Raw genomic sequence first — 23,286 nt, forward strand, 5'->3', positions numbered from 1 at the left:
GTCAGTGAAATCATGAATTTAATTAAAAAAAAAACCCAACTTATCTAACCAATTAAAAAATAGTAGACAACTCCAAATTATATGGTACAATTTAAAGTTGATGAGTTCAGCAGTGGGAGAGATCAGTGTCAGCTGGTTTCATCAGAAAATACTAGAAGATGTAGAGCTTCATATGGGCTTTAAAGAATTACATTAGGTTTAAAGAAAACATTGGATTTGAATCGATAAAGATAAGCGGAGTAAGACTATAGGTAAAGGGGAACAATAAAGGTATGGGGGCAAAAGGGCAGTTGAACAGGGGGAACATCATGGGAATTGGCTGAAAAGGGAAGGTATATATTGAATTGTAGTGGGAAGTAAATTTAGGGCCTGCTGAGAGTGCACAAGTTGCATAGGAAGGGAGAAAAATTAGAGTCAGAGTAGCCAGCTGGGAGGGTATTACAGTAATAGAAATATGAGGTTAATGAAGGACTGTACTAGAATTATGTCAGTATAGAACTTTCTAATGGATCTTCTGGTATTTGCCATCTCTTCTACTCCAATCCCTCTTTAATATTACTGTCAGACTTATCGTTCTTGTGCATTGATTTTGTCATGTAACTCCTCTGTTTAGATATTCTTTAGTGGCTCTCTGTTATAATGCTATCAAATAAAATTCAAAATTTTGTACCTGGAATTCAAGATCCCTCATAATCTGGTACCACTCTACCTTTTCAGCTTTATCTTATTGCCCTCTGAGTCCCATGCCCCAGCCAAATGCCTGTGTAGACTCTGCCATTGACTATTCTCCTTGCTTTCCTGTCCAAGTATCTTTGTTCTCCTTACTTTCTGTGTTTGGGATGCTTTCCTTCCTCTATGCCTATTGAATTCCATCAGGAAACTGCTAATTGGTTTACTTTCTTCTCATTGAAGCCTCCCTGTTGGTAAAGACCTTCTTGTCCTTACTCCAAAGAATTTTTTTTTTCACTTGGCTTAGACTTGTGTTTGTATGTATAACTGTGTGTTTTAGATGGTTATCTGCCTCTGGATCTTTCCCTTACTACGTTAAAGTCAGAGACTTTTCTCATTTCAAGTTTGTATTAGGTCTTCAAATCAGTTGTTCCTTAATAAACTAATTGAATTTAAAAATTGAAGTGGAGATAAAGGAATGGATATATTTTTGTGAGAGGAATTGATAGAGCTTTGTTAGGGGCTAGCTTTAAAGTTGAAGGAAGGGGGCAGTTAGGTGGCTCAGTGGATAGAGTGGAGTCAGGAATACTATCTTCCTAAGTTCAAATCTGGCCTCAGATACTAGCTATGTGACACTGAGCAAGTTATTTAACCTTTTTTGCCTTAGTTTCCTCATCTATAAAATGAGCTGGAGAAGGAAATGGCAAACTATTCCACTATCTTTGACAAGAAAACCCCAAATGGGGTCATAAAGAGTTGGACGTGACTGAAAAGAATGAAAAATAACTCTAACAATAACATAAGGTTGAAGGAAGGAGATGAGTCTGGGCAGCTGGGAGGTTGTATAGTTGTTAACAGCTCTGTGTATATGATTGGGGGGTGGAGAGGTAGGATGGGATGTGCATACTCATATATGATTTGTGGTTGAAATAAAGGAGTTTGTTTTTGGACATGTTGCGTTTGAGGTGCTGAAATCCCATTAGCCAGTTGAGATATAAGAAGCTAGCATTGAATTTACAGATTTGGCAGCTAACAGAATTCTCAGGTCAGGGTGCTGACCATGTAAAAGGGCAAGCTGAATTTGATTTGTAAATTTCACAGAAAAGGGTAAAGAGTTCTGAGGAACATTTAGTAAATGTTCATTTTGGTATCTTAAATTTGTATGTAGAATTAAAATTTCTGTATAAAATAAATAGAAAATAATAGCTCTAAATGAATTAAATAATGTATTGAAAAAACAAAATCAATATTATGGATTTTTAAACGCTTTTTATTCAAATAGCATTTTTATCAATCTTTTCCATTTATTTAGTTCTCTGAAACTTTACCTTAACTTTCAACTGCACGTATGATAGTTGACAATGGCATAGTGATTGTTAGATGAGGAAATTATTAATTGACAATTGAAAGGTGAAAGACTTTCCTCTGAGGAGAGGGGAGATGAATGTGGAACATTGGATATATATAAATATGTTAGCTTGGTTGGTCAATGAGATGTTTATAAGACAATTATAAAGATTTTTACTCTGGGGAAAGATATAGAAAATATAAATCAGTTGTAATTTCCTGACATATGACAGAAAATTCCTTTTTTTCTCCTATTTTTAAGGACAGAACCAAAAATATCCAATGTTTGAATTTTTTTTGTAGTCACAGAAATTTGAGATGACAAATTCACTCTGAGTCCCCCATCAAATCGATGATTGGGGTTATTTTCTATGGGAAAGACTTGGTGATATAGTTCTTTCAATTTCTACTTCCCTTCTTTCCAGGAAGTACTTCATATATTTGTCAAAGCTCATATAAAAAATGCAAAGAAATTTCATTGTGACTAATTTCATGACATTTTAATCAAGAGGCTCTAAAGTCAACCACCATTAGTGGTGACTTCAGGGTTAATAAATGAGTAGGTTTTTTTTCTGTGTGCAAAAGACTAATAATGGACTTACTTATTTTATAGGTGTTATGAAAGCCAAATGAGGTGCCCTTGACACAAGAAACGTAGCTTACCGAACATTCCAATAAGGATGGATAGAGATAAAAATCCCAAGAATGAAGGAGATGAAAGTACAGAAACTAAAGCAACAAGAGATTTCAGAAATTCTGTTCAAATTGCAGAATGTGAGGCCTTATCTGATCTGAAATCAGACCTTTCCTCAGATGAAGTGCATAGAGATCTTGAGAAGACAGAAGAGAATGGAATAAACAAAAGAGGATTTTCTGAATCTTCAAATTCTTTAAATGCTGATGTGGATAAAAATAGAAATGAGCATTTTCCCAAACGAATAAAGCTGGACATCTCAGAATACCTTAAAGCAGAGGAAAATGATCTTCAGAGTTCAGTTACAGCAGTGGGAATCACTGTAGATAGTATACAGAAGCCCTTATTGAATGAATTCCCAGATAGTGATACATGTCTTCCAAATTTATTGTCTCCTAATTGTGACCTCAGTGTTGCTGATCAGGCAGCTCCAAAAATACATGCAGAGAAAACGTGTATAGAAGATGTTATTTCTTTTGATCCTAAAAATGTATCTTCTCTTCACTTGGAAGAAATCAGTGTTAATTATACAGTAGGAGATGTAGATTCAGTTTTTAAATGTAAAATATGTGATCAGTTGTTTTCTACTTGTTCTGATCTGGAAAAACATTCTGAAAGTCACGTAAAACATTCTAAAGAGCTTGTCTGCCACCAGTGCAACTACAAAGCAGAGAACAGTTCATCCTTACATGCTCATATCAAACAAACACATGGGCAGCAGAGTATCTTTTGTTGTGATCTTTGTGGTTTTCAGTGTGTTGAAGAAAATCTTTTGGATGCTCATTATCTTGGCAAGACACACCTCCGACGTCAGAACCTTGCTGCTCGTGGGGGATTTGTCCAGATATTGACAAAAAAATCGTTTTGTAAAAAACAATACACAACAGACACAGAAAAGACAGTGAGAGCAAAACCTAGAGCTCGTAAGTCGAGAAGTAAGAATGCTGGTTCAAGAGGACTAAGAAATGCTCAAAATAAACTTCAGGTTTTGAAAGAAAGCCTTTCTAAACCAAGTAGTGACAATGAGCTTTTTGTTGAAATGATGCCGTCTAAAAATATTTCCTCAGAAAACCTGAAGACTTTTGAAGAAGAAAAAGTTATTTCACTTAGTGTAGAGAGAAATATTGAAGGCCAGGAAAAAAATCTAGGTCCATTAGTAACTTCAGAAGATCTTTTAAATAAATTAGAACCTGCTAAGAATGACCTACGGACAGTTCATAGTATTAATACAGTGAGGAGACTGGAAAGAAAAAGACCTGAACGAAGTGTTTTAATGTTAAGCTCTGGCTATAGACGAAGAAGTGGATCTTTTACCTTAAAAAGTCAGGCAAAGAAAAGACTTAGTCTTTTGGGAATTAACAAAAAAGGCAAAAATGAAACACACAGGATGTATATGAAACACCTAAGAACTCAGATGAAGCCAAGTGATATAAAGTCCACAGCTAAGCAGTTAGCAACTAACAATGATGTTGACAGTTTGTGTATGACTACCTCAGAAACCCAGGAATTTATGCAGACTAAAACAAAATCTCACCCTCCATCCTCCACACAACTTGACTCTTTGATAATGAAGCCACTTTCTGGTCACCAAATGTTATGTACTTGTACTTACTGTGGCCATATCTCTGAAAACAGGAATAATTTGGAAATACATATGAAAAGATGCCATGGAAGAGAGGTGAAATTTCACTGTCAGACCTGTGATTATTCTAGTTTGTCACGGGGAGACTTAGACAGACACTTGAAAAATAATCAGCATCAGGAGGCTGAATGTATACTTAGTTGTCAGTGTTGTTCATTTATTTCTGTGAATGAAATAAATCTTAGAAACCACATGAAGGAAGAGCACAATCTGAATTTTGCTGGTTCTCATTGCAATCTGTTCTTCTTATCTGGCAAAGACTTGGCAGAACATGAAACTACTGAGCAACATACCAGTTTATCAGTTCATTCAAAGAGTTCTCAATCAGTTAGCAATGCTTTGACTTTACAAACTAAAACTTTAATTACTTCTGAATTAAGTGATAATAGAAAAGATGCTATTGATAAAACAGAAAAAGCTTTTCAGGAAGATGTCCATAAACTCTCTAAATTGAGCCATGGAAGTGAAATAAAGCATTCTACCTTGAATAAGCCCCAGTTTCAATGTAAGAAGTGTTTTTATAAAACAAGGTCTTCTACAGTTCTTACGAGACATATAAAGCTTCGACATGCTCAAGACTATCACTTTCTATGCAAAGCATGTAATCTCTATTCCTTGAGCAAAGAAGGAATGGAGAAACACATTAAAAGAAGCAAGCATCTTGAAAATGCTAGAAAAAATAACATTGGTTTACGTTTTGAGGAATGTATTGAAAGGGTTTGCATAGGTGCAAGTGATAAAAAAGATGAATCTAATATTTCTGGAAGTGGAATAACTGAAGGAAATATGGAAAATATGGAGTTGCAGACATCATCCTGTTTTGAGACAAAAATGCCAACTAATAAAGATCAGTCTAGCGAAATCACCAAAGATGATGAGTTAGCTTTTGCCAATACCCCAAAGAGAGGGAGACCTAAAGGGAATATTTCAAGGACATGTTCTCATTGTGGTCTTTTGGCTTCTAGTATTACAAACTTGACAGTTCATATTAGACGGAAACACAGTCACCAATATAGTTATTTATGTAAAGTATGTAATTACTACACTGTAACCAAGGGAGATATGGAACGCCACTGTGCCACCAAGAAACATAAAGGACGTGTAGAAATAGGAGCAAATGGAAAACAAGGGTCAGATATTATTGTTTGCCCGGAAGAGAGTAATCTTAAATCTTCTAGGAAAATGACTGCCAGTCCAGTAGATCCTTTAGATGGAAATGTTGGTAATGCTAATGAGCCAATTGAATTGGGTAATACTGTCTTTGAAAAACTGTCAGTGGAACATGAAAAAAGAGTTGAAGTAGAAGTTGAAAATGTCCTTCATTCTGTAGATCAACAGGAGAGTGAGCATCTTACTGACAAAAAAGAGTCAATACCTCTCAAATCAGAGGACCTAATTCAGGAATTTGAGAAGAGTGCTATAGTTACAAGTGATAATAAATGTGTACATTGTGAGTTTGTTGCTCACTCTTCTGCTTCTTTAGAACTGCACGTAAAACGGAAACATACAAAAGAATTTGAATATTATTGCATGGCATGCGACTACTATGCAGTTACTCGCCGGGAGATGACAAGGCATGCAGCAACAGAGAAACATAAAATTAAAAGACAGTCTTATGTTAGTTGTTCTTCTGGGGATGAAGGAAATGTCACAGGTATTTCTAAAAAAATCATTGTCCTACGTGAAGAAGAACATGAACAAGATTCTAAAGAACTACAAATAAATTCTGACCAAGCAGGATATACCCTTGATGTAAGTATATCAGATATGGCTAAACCTAGAAGAACTGATGATTGTCTTCTCTTAGATGAGAATACCAATGTAGACATTTCCAATGTAATCTGTATTCCTGATTCAGTAGAAGTTGAGAATAGGGGAGAATGTGACCTCAAAGAAGATCATTCTATGGTTGAGGCATTCCATCACCCCCTTGCCAAAGATAAATTTGTGAAATCTGAGGAGATAGCACCCTCTAAAGAAACTTCTGCCAATGACTCACCCAAAATATGTCAAAACCCAAATCAAGAAAGTCTGGATTTAAATTGTGAGATAGTAAAGAAAAACCAAGATAGAACAAATGGTGTGAGTGGTCCAGATATTCATTGTCTGAAAACTGAGGAAAGCCTGGGTGAAAATGGAGGAAGAATTGATAGTGAACAGACAAGTACTGAAGCTCTAGATGGAGGACATCAAACTGAAAGCAATCCTTCATTTGTCCTAAGAGCAGCAACTGAGCAGTCCAACCCTGATGAAGACAATATAAACAAAGTTGAAAATACTCACAGTTCTGAGGATGGCAAAGACTTGCAAGAAAAATCTGTTGTGAAAGAACAGCTTATGGATTCGCAGTATGAAAACGAAATCATTTTAGAAGGGGAATGCTCAGAACCTAACACACAAGAATATAATGAAGCTTTTGAAACTATTGGTATTGACGATAAAGGAAAGTCCGTGTATACCTTTGACCACTTTGATTCTTCTATTGTAAAAATAAAGAACCATGAGGATGATGACTCAGCAGAGCAATCTGAGGAAAGTTTGATTACTGGAGTGAAAATCAATGAGTTACCTTTCAAAGACCCTGTACAAGGTTTTAAAAAAAAGAAAACTGAAGGGAGTTCCCTCATTGAATCTACCCGTATACGTTGTGATGACTGTGGCTTTTTAGCAGATGGTTTGAGTGGACTAAATGTTCACATAGCTATGAAGCATCCTTCAAAGGAGAAACATTTCCACTGCTTATTATGTGGAAAATCATTTTATACAGAAAGTAACCTCCACCAGCATTTGGCTAGTGCTGGTCATATGAGAAATGAGCAGGCCAGTGTGGAAGAGCTTCCAGAAGGAGGAGCCACTTTTAAATGTGTCAAGTGCACAGAGCCCTTTGATTCTGAGCAGAACTTATTCCTTCACATTAAAGGACAACATGAAGAATTGCTTCGGGAAGTGAATAAATATATAGTGGAAGACACTGAGCAAATCAATCGTGAGAGAGAAGAGAATCAGGGAAATGTTTGCAAGTATTGTGGAAAGATGTGTCGAAGTAGCAATTCCATGGCATTTCTAGCACATATTCGCACTCATACAGGTATGTCTGTTTTGTAGCAAGCACACGTTTACCTATAAATACAAATGAATGCTAAATCTTTGCTTCTGTCCAAATATATGTTCCTTAAACACATTTTTTCATTGGCTGTCAAGCAATTCACAACATTGACATGGTCAGAAAGCCAGTGGTTATGCTGCCACATATTCTTAAGGTTATGTAATCGTTGATGGTTCTCCCATGGGCAAGTTTCAAGAGATTACTTCTGGTTTTTTTAAAAAAGTTTATAGTGTCTTTTAAAATTGTGTCATATTTTGACCAGTACTTAGGTTTTAAAGTACATGGTAAGTAGTATTTTGTATTTTTGGAAGACATGTTGAATGATTTTGAGAGAGATGTTTTGAAAAGTGGTTAAGATAAAAAATTATTTATATTTTGAGGATTTATAATGTCCAATATGCGCTATTTTGGTTCCTGGAAAATGTAACTGCAGGGCAACAAAATTATGCCTTCAGGGAGTCAAAAAATCAGTCACTGTTTTTCAGAGCTAATATATAAAGTTGATTTGATGTTCATGAAGGTAGCACCTAATTTAGTTTCTGTGCTCTGTCACACTTAACATTCCATTTTTATGTTTAATTTTAGGTGGAAATTTAAAAACATTTTTGTGGAAAATGCATAAGTCACTATTCTAAATTTATGTAAAAATTCACTGCTCTGTTTCTATAAACCTGCCATACATTCTTTATTTTAAATAGACAGCTTTTCTAAATCACAGTGCTCTGCTTAGACAAGTGGTGTCTCCATAGTTGAATTTATGAGTGGATTTGAATAATAAATTCACATTTCAATGAACATATTTTCATTAAAACTGTAAGGTTTATGTTACTGTACTTTTAAATAATGGCTTATTATGGAAGCTATACTTTAAATTCATGCAGTATTTGAAACTTAGTGCATGGTTACAAGGAAAAAAGGCAAAAAAGGTAAGAACCATTATTATTATTATTATTATCATTATCATTATCATTGAAGATAAATGTTTTCATTGAAGAACTATGGGGCAATATGCGTAAAACTGATGTAGACAAATATTAACATTGTTTTCGAGACACCAGCTACTTTGGTGCACTGGTTGAATTTGTTGGCACTGCTCTTTTATTCTTTTTTACACCTCTATCAATACTGTGTTTGAATGTCAGATTGTAATAAACAGTTCACTTTTGGTTGTGATACGTCTGGGAAATAGTCTTGTTCACATGGGTAGAACATATGTATCAGCTCTCAATATGCTCTCTTAAGGCAGATAAAACTGAATAAAACTAAAGGGAAGATGCTAATGGAGCTCTTTTTAGAATTCTTTATGCAACTGTCTGGTCAAGACATGTTGCTTATAATTGATGTGTCCATTACTTGAATTCTCTTGTAATTATAGTCAATAAGTCTTGTAAATGTGTTAAAGCTCACTAAAAGCATACAAATTCAAGAACAGAGTAAGGCTAATAATTTAAAATAATCAATGTAGGCATTTCAGCACTTAATTTCCCTTGTGTGTTGATAGCTGATCATTCTTAATCCATTAAGATTTATTTAGTCGTTTACAATGCAAAATAGGTTTGCACTGGTCACTTGTGCCATTTGAAAATGTCCACCAGGTTAAGTGCAGAATGTAGTCCATTAGTCTTTCTTGACTATATGTATTAATTGCATTTAAAATCAAGTTAATGTGGATGTGAAAGTGAGGTAACTATCAATATATGACAAAGCAACCTTACTTATATAAGTTACATCATTGATTGTAACATTTAGTAAAAGTTAGCATACTTTTTAACATCTTCAATAGGTCTTATCAGCAAGTATATTTTTATTGTGCTTTGAAATGGCTCTTAAAAGAACAGGATTCCTAAGTACAGAATACTAGCCGTCCATTTCATTTTGCAGGTTTTTTATTGTTTTTAGTGCTGCTGAACAGATTTTTAATCTGAGCTCTTTTCTCAGAGAACCTTAAAATGAATTGCTTTTCTGATGCTTTGCTTATGTCCATGAAATAGTAATGCTAGGACTGTTATTAATGGTTAACTGGAAAAGGGCTTACTCTTCCAATCTCTGTTTTCATATTTTGTGATTTACTGTATGTTTTATGTAACCTTTTCTTCCCATCCTTAGCACAATAAAAGCAGTGCTGTAAGAAACAAATGGATTTTGGTCATCAAGAGTAGTGGAGGCAAAAAGAACCTTAAAGTCGTGCTGGGCATTTGCTAACTGGAAGGAACTGGTTTGACCAGAAAATGCAGTCTGCTATATCACATTTGCATTTGGCTAAGAAAAATTGCTGGTCACTTTTCTTCCTCATTTTCTTATTTATAACAGGTCATATATATTAAAAAAATACTTATTAAGCTCTAACTATATGCCATTTACTGTACTAAGCACTAGGGATACAAATAAAAAGGTGAGACAGTCCCTCTGCCCAAGAAGCTTGTGTTCAGTTAGCAGAAGACCACACATAGGGGAAAGTGATGTCCAGGAAAGAGTGTTTTGGTTTGAGAAGTCACAGGGTAGTTAGAAGAACAATAGGACATTCAGTCAACTGCCCTTTCCAGGGGCAATGGGTCATGCTTATTTGATTACAATTCTTAGAGCAAGAAATGGAAAGCTGGGGGTAGTTAGAGGATTTCTGAGGTGTTTAGGTAAGCTACTATTAAAATGCCATTAAACTGAGAAGGAAAGACCATTTTTGAGATGATAAGATCCACCACAAACTGACAGAGTGATTTAAAAACAAATGCACAACTTTATATAAAAAAAAAACAAACCTCTCCCAAACTAGTATTTTAAGATAGTTCCTTTTAAAAGTTTGCGGTTGAAAGTTATTTTGCCCGTCCAATTAATCAGTAATTTAGACATTTATCTCGGGCCAGTTCACAGTTGACCAATTTGATTTAGTTGAAGCATCTTGAGGGCTTTTATTGAGAAGTCTTATAGGCACTGTAGAGTTGGTGTGACTCAATTAGGCTTGGCTTTTCTTTTGAGATATTCATCATTTTAGGATCATAAGGAGGTTTGAGCTGCCATTGTTTTGGAATGATTGTAGAATTTAAGCTGGCTACTTGTCCTTAAAGAGACTGACATTTTTCATTAGCGTAGCTTGAATAATGTGTCTTAATTACATGATAGATCATGTGTTCTCTTTGGGCTTGACACCTTTAAAAAAAATTGTATAAACTCAGCAGTTTAGAATGACTAAGATTTGAATGATTCAGAAATGCAGCATTTAAGATTTTGGTTTATTTTTAGCTTATAAGCCCCCTTTGCGATTGTTTGGCTTAATGGTACCAGAATAAGGGACAGATATGGAAAAAAAAAAAAAGACTTTGCCCTGGCTGTCCTTCTTGTCTAGAATGCTTTCCCCATATGTTTGTGTCTCCTAACCTCTCTGGCTTCCTTCAGTACAGCTCAGGTTCCACCTTTTGTGGGAGGCCTTTCCCAGTCCCTCTTGCTGCTAGTGATTTCTCTCTGAGAAATTACTTTCTATCTACATATATTGAGATTACCTTCCATCTACGCATATATCTTGTATATACCTAGTTATTTGATTTTCCCCTGTTGGAAAGTGAGCCTCTTGAGGGCAACAGCAGTGTTTTTGTTTCTCTTTGTATTGTCATTGCTTATTATAATTCATCACACATGGTAAGCACTTAATGAATATTTGTGGACTGAATGACTAAGAAGTTTAAAAACCAATTAGCAAAAATAATGTTTTATAAAATAAGACTTTTCAAAATTGTATTGAAAGCATAAAATCAGCAAAATCTTGAAAAGCAGAATAGCAAAAACTTAATCTGGAAATTGAAAATGTTAAACAATCATTTATATATATTCTCTTTTTTAATATTTGCATTTAAACTATATGTAAAGGTTTGATTAGAATATTCACAGCAAGAATAGAAATAATTTAGATGCTAACAGTTTATTTTTTTTAGTGGAGGTCTGTAGTTCACTTGTTTCATCCAGAAAATAACTACTGGCTGTAGATGCTAGTATTTGAATTTTCATGGCAAAGAAATGGAGATGTTAGCAGACAGTCAACTCTGAATATGAGAAATAAAAAATAGTCAAGGCCTCAGTGATTTCTGGATGAGAGCAGTCAACAGAATAATACATTTCTGTATTGTCAGCACGCCGTAGCAATGATCACTAAGACCTGACTGAGCTGTAGTTTTTCACAAAGGAGTCATGTATAGTAAATGGAAAACAGCAAAGGTCTTGTATCAGACCTCTTTCCACACCTGTGGAAAGAGGAACAGGAACAAACATGCAATTTAATCATTGTATGAAGAAAACCAAAATAACATAGTTTTAAATTCACAAGCTTTTTGAAATCTATGAAGTATAATTGTAATACAAATACTCGGAGAGCTTTAGAGTATCCAGTAGGAGTCTAGATATTATTAGTTACACAATTGATCTTGTAGCTCATAATTTGGTATATCAGCTCTAATAGTTTTTTATTTAATGTGTAGGCAAATTGTCTCTTCTCAGATTTATTTTATTTCAAGAGACCTGTTAAAGAATTCTATGTTGATTTGAAATATCACCAAATTAGAGATGTATTTAGTTTTATCAGGATCATTTAAATAAACTGTGGTTTTTCAATGTGATTTATAAAATGTGATTGCTGTGAGCTGCAGTCTCAACCTGCTTTTGACATTTAAACATAAAGCTGACTAGATATAACCATTCAGGTGCTAAATATATTTTACATCTACCTTCCAACAGTAGAAATGGAAGTATTAAGAGATCTGGCTTCATTGTCATTGAACTGTGAAATATTCAACCTTGTCTGCCCGTGCTTAGTACTGTTGACTTTTTTATTTCTGTTAGAAGATTAAAATTAAATGCTTCATTTTTTGTCAGCTTTTGGGAATTAAATTGAAATTTAAGACTCTTAAAATTTTTTACTGAGATCTTCAATTTCAACAAAGTATTCTTGGAGGATATTCTATTTTCAAGGGCACAGCACAAAGGTTCATTGATCAAGTATGATATATTGTAACATTTTTCTTATCAGAGCTCTTTATGTATATTTATTAAAGATCACATATTTCACATTATACCTAACTCAGTTGGAAAAAGTACTTCACAAAACATATACTAAACATTATATGAAAAATCTAGGAACATATTGTACTTAGTTTAAACTGTAATTTTATGATTTTGATATATCAATTTAAGGATTTTTAGTGCTTAGAAAATTGCACAGTGGCATAGAATATGTACTTTAAATAACAAGCCAGTACTTGGTAAGCCTGGTAGAATATGCCAAATTTAAATATGACTTTTTACTTATAATTTTTTATTTTTAGTTTAGGTTTTACATTAGACATCAATTGAAAAAAATACATATTTTAATTTTTCCATGTTCAAGAAAGATAGTTTAATACTTCTTCTTAGGAAATTATATTTTAATCTTTTGGTTTTCACTAGTCATTTTATGTTAAGAAATTTGTTCTTGAAATAAATAATAGCCAAAATGTCAATATTTCTGGTTTGCAGAATCATCATAAATTCTTGACCATAAAACAGTCATAAAGGCATCATATTTTATCCATTGTATATTCATACATTGTGTGTCATTACAATAGCAATGTAATGAATCATTCTGTGTATGTGACAGAAAAAATCTGAAATACCAATGCTAATGTGAAATGTTCAGACCCAGAGAAATAGAGAGAAATTAGAAGATGCTCACAGGGAAATTTTTTGGAAATCAATATACTTTGAAAGAATTTTGGTAACCTATCTGTATTTTCTTTTTTGAAATGTTTCATTTTCAAATGTTAAACTTTGTTTGCAAGACAGTTGTGTGAGTTATAGGGAAAATATTTTGTAGCACATTTACATGGTATCATTCAGAGCATTTGTAATTTCAAGAACTACTAGTTTCCTTGAGCTGAAACTTAAGCAAACTCTCAGTTGGCATCCCTACTGATGCCTGGCCTAGCTCCTCAAGCCATAAATTAATGCAGCAGGGCCGTTTTTCGGACATAGGAAATTCCTAATCAGATTAAAGATTTAAGGTTTAAGAGGCACCTTTTCCAAGAACTTTCATTTCTACAAATTTGGATTATGTATTATTTTAATTCAACTCACGTATTACGTTGAATTTTACTTAGGATCAAAGCCATTCAAGTGCAAGATATGCCACTTTGCAACAGCTCAACTTGGAGATGCCAGAAACCATGTCAAGAGGCACCTTGGGATGAGGGAATACAAGTGTCATGTCTGTGGGTGAGTAAATTGAAACCATTCCTACCGTGGGTACCTCAGAAGCCTATGCAAGATATGCATTGTTTCAGAATTCAAAACTCTTATATGAGCAAGAGTGGCTAAAATTATGCATGCATATCCTCCTTTCCATTGTTATGGTAAATTCCTTAAATACAGTTATGACATTCTTCTCCCACTTCTAATCCTGTACTGAAGATGAGCAATTTTATGGGCTACAAGGTCAATTTGAACCTGTAATCTGTAAATTGACTAAATTATAGGATGTTCATTCACATTGCCAGAGAGAACTGTAAATTCCATTTAAAGACATAAAAAATATATAATATAGCCTTTAGAGTGTGTGCACGTGTGTTTTTTTCTCACTATACTATTATAATTTTAGTCTATTAACAAATCTTTGGGTCTGTAGGAGATTTTCATTTTGTAAGAAAATACAAAACAAAAAATTGGATTTCGTACAACTTTTTGTTGCGCATATAAGGTCATTAAAGCACACACATAAAACAGAAAACAAAATGGATTCTGTGTTGTGTGTTTGCATGTATTCTTGTTTTGAAACTTCTTGTTTTCCTTTCTCTCTTAATGGCTATTTCTTCTGAAGATTCATTCGTAATGTTTAATTGTCCTTCAAATGTGTTGCATTTAATAGGAGGCACTGAGACTCCTTAATGCAAAACTAATTAATTTAGCAGAAATGTTTAAAAGGTTTTAAAATGCCATGACATATATGGTACATCATAGGATATTCAAAGTTGGATTTTAATACCCTTCTTCTGATTAAAAATATATTTTAATGTTATTATGCTAGAGAAATTAGCTAATATATGCATCACATTATGTAGGACTGTGAAACCTGAGAAAGCTGCTCTTGAGTTTTTGCAGCTAATTCGTAGAACAGCCCAGGTTCAATCTGCTGTACCAGTGAATGCTACTGTGTGATGTAGGGCTGATTATCCAGCAAGAAGGTCTTTTTGTTAGCACTTTTATACAAATTTCTTCCAAGTCATAAATGAGTCCCACTTTGTGTGGGACAAATGAATTTTCATCTGGGATGCAGTTGAATTATTTTCATCTTGGAAAACAGTTTTTACAAATAATTTTCAAGTAGTTTTATTAGATATGCTGAGTGATTTATTCAGTTGGCAGAATTGATGGTTCAGTGACTTGCAGCTAAAGTAAATGAAGATGAACTTTGTCCTAAAGCCCCTGGAAGATCAGGAGTAGAATGAGTTTTGTTACTGCTCCTTTTAGCTGTGAGGGTCAGGTGCCAAATGGTGCATTTTAATTACTCCAAGTCTTCAGAGTTTTAAAACAAATACCATTTACTGTTTTTAACCATGAATTGTGGGATGGGGAGAGTTTTAAGGAGGTTTAAGGAATAAAAATTGTGTTGCCTGTACACAGAACCCTTAAGATTAGTTAAGACTTTCCTTGAAGGTTGTTGGCAAACTTAATTATGATACTTTTTCTTCCTGACTCAAACAAAAACTTTTAAGATAGTAAACAACTTCCTAATTTTGTGAAGCTCTCACTTACAGGCTAAATATTCTTATGAGATAAGAATAAGATAAGATAAGTAGATACATTTATATAGCATAAGTGGATACAATATGTTTGTTTATTAGCAAGTTTAATTTCATTTCCTTTTATTAAAGCCTTAAAAGTAGTAAAGAAGAAGCTTCAGGTAACAGTTTTTGGCATTTATGCTATCAAACATCAAACATTTGTGTGGTTTAGACTGTATACAGAGCCATTATTCACTAAGTTCTACTAATTACTGCATGCTGCTGAAATGTTCCACTAATGGCCAACTGTGCCTTACATTTAATACACAGTAAGTGTGTTGTAGTATATATTTCTCTTGTATGTTTCAACGGAACATGAACTTTTGCATACATACGTGAATTCATATGTGTGCATTAACATACAAACATGTCAAGTAAAAGAAAGCTGAGCTGCAACATTTTTTTTTCTAGGATAATTCTGGCATTTTATTCTCCAGTACCCTATTAAATACCTTTTACTTTCAGTGGCATTTAATTTGAAAACCTTGTATTGAGGCTATCATATTACTATAATAGATATTTTTTTCACTGGAGCTAGAAGTTCTGAAGAATTTTAATGAACTGAAGAATATGAAAAGAAACACATAGTTGAGAGAGAAGAAAATAATGAATTTATCATCTTATAATGCAGAAAAAAGTAAAGTATCATTGGTTGTGATGTATTTCTACAGTTTAATTAAAAGAATAAGGAATTGGGTAGGTTAAAAATAGAATGGCAACATAAAAAAATTGCTAGGATTGGCCATTGGATTAGTGGCACAATAGAGCATTGGTACATTAACACTACTGACAATGTCAATTCATTATCATTGATGGCTAAATAATCTTAGAAAAGCTCAGTGGACCTATTAGTTCCTGAACATAAGCAGCTCATGCTGCATTTCTTCATTAGCTTTAATTGCTATAAATTTTACCTTTTTAGAAATCGGGCTGTAAAAGGTGAAGTGATCTTTCAGGAACATTAACTCTGTAATTTTGTCACAAACAGAAGGTCTTGCACTATGTTTTCTTTTCTGCAGTAGTTAATATTCTCTTCTTTGACTTTTAGGATCTTATGACTAAGCTTTTATTCATTTGAGTTACGAGGAAAAATTATTTTACTAATGTTACTGAGTAAGCTAGTTATAGAATTTGAACAAGTACTTGTTTAAGGTGAACTGTCAGTAGTAACACTAAAATTTTTTTCTCAGAAAAATTTTTTGCTTTTTAAAAATATTGAATTTCATTGTTTCATAAGCATAGAACATGAAGTTGGTCAGCATTTCCTAAAACATCATGTGAATTTCTTTATAACTTGAAACCTCAAAAAATGACAGTACATATGTAATCTTGCATTTTTGGAGGGTTTTTATTGTTTTTGTTTTTAGTGGCCATAAATGAACAACGAAAAGTGATTTCTTAACAGTTGATGTAAATTGTCTGCAACTTATTTTCTTGTTTGTCAGTTTTTATTTTTTTACTCCTAGAGAAGATCGAATTGCTACAAGTTTTAAGTTAAACATGAGTTTAAAATGTGTGATTCCTAGTGAGTTACCCCGAGTTTGAAATTGTTTGATTGCCCATTTTAGTACAGGGAAATAGTTTAACATGCTGGTACCATTTACAAAATGAATTATTCTGTGTTTTAAACTGACTTTCTTTCACTGTGGTTTTTGAGAAAACATTTTTGAATTTTAAGTGATTTCTTCATAACAATTTTTCCTATTTTCCTTCTCTTAAGTATATTTTTGAATGGTGTGTTGTAATATTTAGTTACATGGTTGGTTTATGTGTTTGGAGGCTGAACACGGCCAGGCAATCATCAGGTTGAACACTTCTCATGTCTAGTCCTCAGCCTACATGGATTGTGAGGGGTGATACAAAAGCTATATAGGGCGCTATTTCTGCCTTCAGATACCTTATGGTCTTGGTGGACACACAATCATGAAGGTATCTCCAGTACATTTGTTTCAATACAGTTTGTTATAATATCTTCCTCTTTGCCATTATGGCATTCAACAGTCCAGAATTTTTAAGGGCTTGGTGATGTTAATATGGTAGTTCATGTGGCATGTGCTTCGGGTTCAATTCAGTTCTGCCTGGCATTTCCTGTCTTACTCTATTTCTAGGTCACTCATTTCCTTTTTCTCCTTTGTTTCTTTACTTCTTTTCTTTCTTGCCTGCCTTTATTCATTTAAATGTTTTTAACACTTATCTGTTTTTTCTCTCTTATGCCCTTTATTATGCTAGAATTCTCAGCAATTTACTCGCTCATTTTCCTTATTTTCTTTTTTTTGTATTCTTCATTTCTATGCTGTACCTTTCTTTTCTGTTTCCATTTTCAAACACATAAGTTATTTTAAAAAATGCTTTGAATTTGTCTGCACCTGAAGTGCTGTGGATTTCTATACTTAAATTTTATATGTGATATTAAATTCATATATAAACAAAGAAAATAAATAACTGCAAATAAGATGGTGATTCCTCCTCTCAGAAAAAGCATGAGGACTGAAATTGAGGTTTTCTTCCATTAGATGAATAACCAGTTTTCAAAGAGAATGTTGTCATTGACATCATTGCAGTATCACAAGAACTATATTCAGTTATTGACATAAAGCCACTGTAGGCCATCTGACTTGGTATATGCCAAAAATATTTTTGGGAGCTTATTTTTTACCACACTGCATTATTTTCAACCCTGTTCTTTAGGATCAAGAAGTGGCTGCTGGCATAGAACTCATCTGATCAGAAGGGAGTAGAGATGAGGTCCAGATTGGGTACCTACTATGTGACTAGGGAGAAATGTCCACTGTTTTTTGAAGTGTGCCTTCACATACTTTCATGTTAACTATTTATTTGTAGTAGATTTAAGGAATCTTAAATAGAAAGTTGCTACTGCAGGAAAACTATTTTTGTGTGGCATTACCTAGTTTTTGTGCGTTAGAAGGGATCTCTATGTAGATGATTATAATGTCACTTTCTGACCTTTGCAGCTTGAATAATTGTAAATCATTGCTTCATAACGTGTCAGAGAATGTCTGTACTAGGCAATTAAATGGCAGAATATAATAGACCAAATTATTGCCTGTCATGTTTTCAACAACACAGTTAGTATTTGAGTTACACTTAATCATTACGTGCATTAGCAACTTCATTGGAATCCAGCTTCAGGCTGAGCATGAAATACATTACATTATTTAAACCTCTAATGGTACAAGTCATTTATTTGTGTTGAAGTGTACAACATGCAGAGTTTCATAAAGCAAGGAACACTTGAGAGCTTAATTTATCCAAATCAAAGTCTAAATGCAGATAAACACAAGTGGCAAAAATTAGTAATTTTTATAGGCTGGAAATATTTAAAAATACATGGTTGTGGGTAATTGTAGGCAGCAGGAATAAATTAAAATCACTATTTTTAGTCTGCTCTGGGAACTAAAGCTGTGTATACCTAAATCATTAAAAGCAACATGGAATTGCATTTTTAGCTGAACAATTAATTACACACATCATATCTGCAGATGTATCCAAATAAAATAAATGTTTGGTTCAGCTGGTTGTTTTGGTTAAAGAGTTATAGATATAAAAAGTTTGTTTTAATATATAACATGAATTATGCCTGTAACAGTATAAAGTACTACATCTTTCTGTTTGGAAAATCAGATTAAGTAAACATTGAAAATACTGTCTTGTTATATGAGAAATAAATAGTTGGGGTGTTATCTTCTAGTTTGACTGTATATTCTGAGTTTAGTTTGAACATTTTAAAGTCACCATATAACCATTAATACTTTTATTACTGGCATTGTAAGTACCAAAAATGGTATTACTAGTTTAATTTTTAATTACTAAGACTTTTAATGCTTATTATCTGATAGCATATATGCCATATATTTTTCACAAGAAAATATATTTTGAAGCCTTTTAGAATTAGAGTAAGTTTAAAGCTGATGCCTTAGTTAATATAAAAACTGCATCAACTTTTCCTTTTCAGTTTTATTAAAGAGTACTTGGCTAATAACGTAACCTACAAATGAATGTGTGTGTTCTTTTGTTATTTTTCTTTCCTACCTTATATGCTGGATTAGAGAGCAAGTTTCTTTTACCCTTTTCCTTCTTGCTTTGTTGGTGCTCAACAGGAGAGTAGTTCACAGGTGTTTCTAAGGACAACAATATTGCAACCCCAAATAGCAGAACTGAATTAAAATATAGAGATTAACACTTTCTATGTTATCATGGTGAAAAAAGTCCTTGTCATGATTTTGGAATAAATTTTCTCTCCTGACTTTCATATTAAAATGTTAGAGTAAGTTTCTTGGGTTATTTTGCTTATCTTCTCATTTTGTATGTCTCTTTTTCTGCTTTACAACTTTCTCAGAATCCCTCTTTCCTTTTTGGCCTATTTTGGCCTTGTGTAGCCTCCTAGTCCTTGACTCTGCTGTTGTTTGAACAACAACAAAAAAAGATGAAGAATCACAGAATGTAAAAGTCTGAAGGATCTCAGAGGCCATCTAGCCCAATATCTACTCAAATCTTTTATACAATAAATAGTAATGATGATAATAGAAATAATAACACGCTATGTATGTTATAATATATGCATATATACATATATAGTTTGATCTATCTTTATGATTTACAAAATCATTTTCCTGCAACACCCTTGTGAACTATGTAGATGAGGAGACAGACTTAGCTAGGGGGAAATGACTTTTCGAAGGTGATATGGACAGTAAATATTGGGGCTGAGCCTGGGACCCAGGCTTTCTTGACTTTTAGCTCTTTTGTTTTTGCATTACACTGTGCTGCCATCATGCTTCTGTCTACAACATTCCCCAACAAGTTAGGTCTCCCTTTGAGACTTGAGTAATGGGGAACTCATTACTTCCTGAGGCATCCCATTTAATTTTTGGAACTGGTTAGAAGAATTTCTTGTACACGGAGGTGAAATTTGCCTCAATATAATTTTTCCTCATTGTTCCAAGTTTTATCCTTTAATGCCAAAGCAGCTGGTCTACAGATGTTCGGAGGTAGTAATTAAATCTTCCTTTCTTCAGCTAAAGATGCCCAGCTCCTTCAGCTGATCCTTATATGGCATGGCTTTGAGTACTTTTATGATATTGGTAACCTTTGTTTGAATGTAGTACATATAGCTTTTAATGTCCCCCTTAAAATACTGGTGCTTAGAATCATAAAAAAATGCTACAAGTGTATTTTGACTATTAGATTACTGTGAAATGCCCACCCTTCTGTCTCTGGACGCTGGATTTCTACTAATTTGCCTAAGATTGAATTAGGCTTTTTGGCTTCTGTGTCATAATAGATGGTAGTCCACTAAAACCTCATCTGATTTTTTGAAACCAAGTTCAAGGCCTTACATTTAATCCTATTAAGTTTCATATTATTAAATTCATCCTGTTCTAGCCTATTGATCTTTTTGTATCTCAATTCTTTTGTCCAATATATTAGCAATTCTTCCCAGCTTTATGCCATGCTTACTATGATAGGATATAGCACTTACATTTACGGTATAGTTAAAATGTTGACCAGAATAAGCTGAAGAACAGAGCCCTGTTGTTCTCCTAGATACTTTTCTGTAGGTTGAAATCAGTACATTAATTGTTCAGGTAATTTTGAATCTACCTTTTCTGTCCTATTACCCAACCCATTTCTCTCTATTTTCTTCTGAAATGTAAAATATAAAATATGAAATATGAAAGAGAGGCTTTGAGAAATGTCTTGCCAAAATTTAGGTATCCTTTGTTTAACTTTGCACAAATATGTATTTAGTATTTCTGTCAAATACATAAATGGTAGGACTCTAAAGAACCCCTGTTGGCTTTTAATGATCCCTCTTCCATTTTTAAGTGCTTACATATCATCTTTTTTAATTTGTTCTAGAAATTTTCCAGTTAAGCTTATGAGGCTGTTTGTGGATTCTTTTTTCTTTATTTTGAAAATTAGGATGTTTGACCATGCTTGCTATCTCTTCCATTCTCTACAGTTCCTCAAAGAATTCTTTAAGGAAAAAAAGAGAGATGAGGAAATGTAGCCTAGAAGGGAGCCATGTTCACAATTCACTCACTTCAACAAGTCTTTATTAAGTGGCTGTTATATTCAAGGCTCTGTTTGGGTCCTGGGGACACAGAGGCAGAAATGAAAGAAATTCTTTCTGCCCTAAGGAGCTTATATTCTACTTTAGTTCTTATTCTTTTTCTGCTTTTTTTCCCTCTATCCCACCAGTATGTATGTCTTCTGTTTATAACTTCTTTTTTTTTTCTTTTTCTTTTCTTTTTTTTGATGAGGCAGTTGGGGTTAAGTGACTTGCCCAGGGTCCCACAGCTAGTAATTGTCAAGTTTCTGAGGCCAGATTTGAATTCAGGTCCTCCTGACTCCAAGGCCGGAGCTCTATTTGATTTCTTAATATGATGGATGATAATCGTGAAAAAGAAGACATGGAGGGAACATGTGAATTATAATTTCAGAGTGCAAAGCAGATAGTGCTGGGAATAAATAGACTATTGAATTGTAGAGAAGAGTCATCATATTAGGGAATAGTTTCAAGAATTTCAGTATTTGTAATTTTAATTAGAGATTCTTTCCAGTAGGGATAGTTGGTAAGAACTAGCTGATACCTGTTCAATATAATCTGTTGACAAGCAGTTGTAGGCAATAATTAGGAAATTTATGATCGTGTGATTAGTGTGTGATACACAAACATAATTTTATGTAAATGTTTTATTTTTAGATAAAAATATTTTTATAATTCCATATATGGCTTACCTGAATAGAAAACAACTCAGACTGTGGAATTCTTAATTTGTGAGAAATATATAAGTGCAGTAATAATCCATTATAGATATGTCTCATCAAAAGTTGCTCTACAGTGATGTAATATTAGTTGAAAGTGTTATAGTTCTGTAGGCTTAATAACAGAAATATTGATAATAATTATGAGACCAAATGTTACAGTAGAATTTCATGATTTTGTTAGAGGTTTGGTTATAATCCAGTAACAATGTTATTCCATGATGACATTTTAGTCAGGACTATCTTATGTGTGCTATGCAGGATGTTCTCTCATTTTGTAGAGCCTAGCTTCTTTTCCCTCTTGATTTTGAGCAATTTGAATTCTTCATGTTTACTCATACTATTCTATAATTTCCTTTTAGACTCATCCTCTGAGATTCCTCTTTACTACTATATCATTAACATTTTATTAAGTATTAACCTGACCTCTTTGAAGCATCAGAGGTTCACAAAGCAACATTTTAAATGGCTTTCTGGATAATTTTTTTTTAATCCTACTTTTGTGTTTTCTCCCAGCAGTATCTGTGCCCAATTTTTTTTTTAAAGTTCTGAACTGCACTATTAGAATACTTTAGATTGGGGCAAAAGGATAGTTGTTTTTAAGGGCAAATATGTAAAGTTTTCCCAATTAATTTGTTAGACTTGCATTATGATTCATGGAAAATTAGGACTTTTTTTCATTAAGTTTTGCCTCATTGTAAGGTCCCTGTATCTTTTTTTTGTTTTTTGAGGGGGTGGGGTGGGATCTTGGCCTGTGTCTACTTTATTTTGGAAGCTTTGATGCAAGTAAAAGTCTTCTTTATGTCTTGTTAACATATCCAGCAACTAAAATGGAAAATCATTGCATGAGCATATTTTCCTCATTTTTTGCTAGGGACATTGATATAATATAGTGATTATGCTGACAGTTATATTAAATAAAATCAATTCCTCCAAAACATTAGTTTATATTAGTCCAATACGTTGAGGTATTCTTATGTATTTTAGAATTATATCCTAGTGCAGAACAATTTTTTAAAAAAGTATTTGAGATGACTGAGTACCATTCCTTTATTTGGTAGTTGAGAAAACGGAATTCAAAGATGTTAAGAATCTTGTTTACAATCATATAACTATGTAGTGATCGAGTCAGTCCTAGAGCTCAGATCTCTTGATTTCCAGTCTGATGTCCTTTGTAGTATACCACATAACTAACTTTTTTTTTTAAACTGGAACCCTGAGTTCATTACTGTAGAGCGCTCCC

General features: G+C 33.5%; 1 protein-coding gene across 1 annotated transcript in view; it reads left to right on the plus strand.

Moving 5' to 3' along the window:
• ZNF407 (zinc finger protein 407) overlaps positions 1–23,286 on the plus strand; it is a 601,429-nt gene that overhangs the window by 58,535 nt on the left and 519,608 nt on the right. The window contains exons 2-3 of the mRNA XM_027852399.1: positions 2,630–7,440; positions 13,575–13,689. Coding sequence (XP_027708200.1) covers positions 2,697–7,440; positions 13,575–13,689 — 4,859 coding nt within the window. The 5' untranslated portion in view covers positions 2,630–2,696. The remainder of the gene's footprint in view (positions 1–2,629; positions 7,441–13,574; positions 13,690–23,286) is intronic.

Source organism: Vombatus ursinus, unplaced genomic scaffold (assembly GCF_900497805.2).
Source record: "Vombatus ursinus unplaced genomic scaffold, bare-nosed wombat genome assembly UNPS02009573.1, whole genome shotgun sequence".
Classification (NCBI taxonomy): domain Eukaryota; kingdom Metazoa; phylum Chordata; class Mammalia; order Diprotodontia; family Vombatidae; genus Vombatus; species Vombatus ursinus.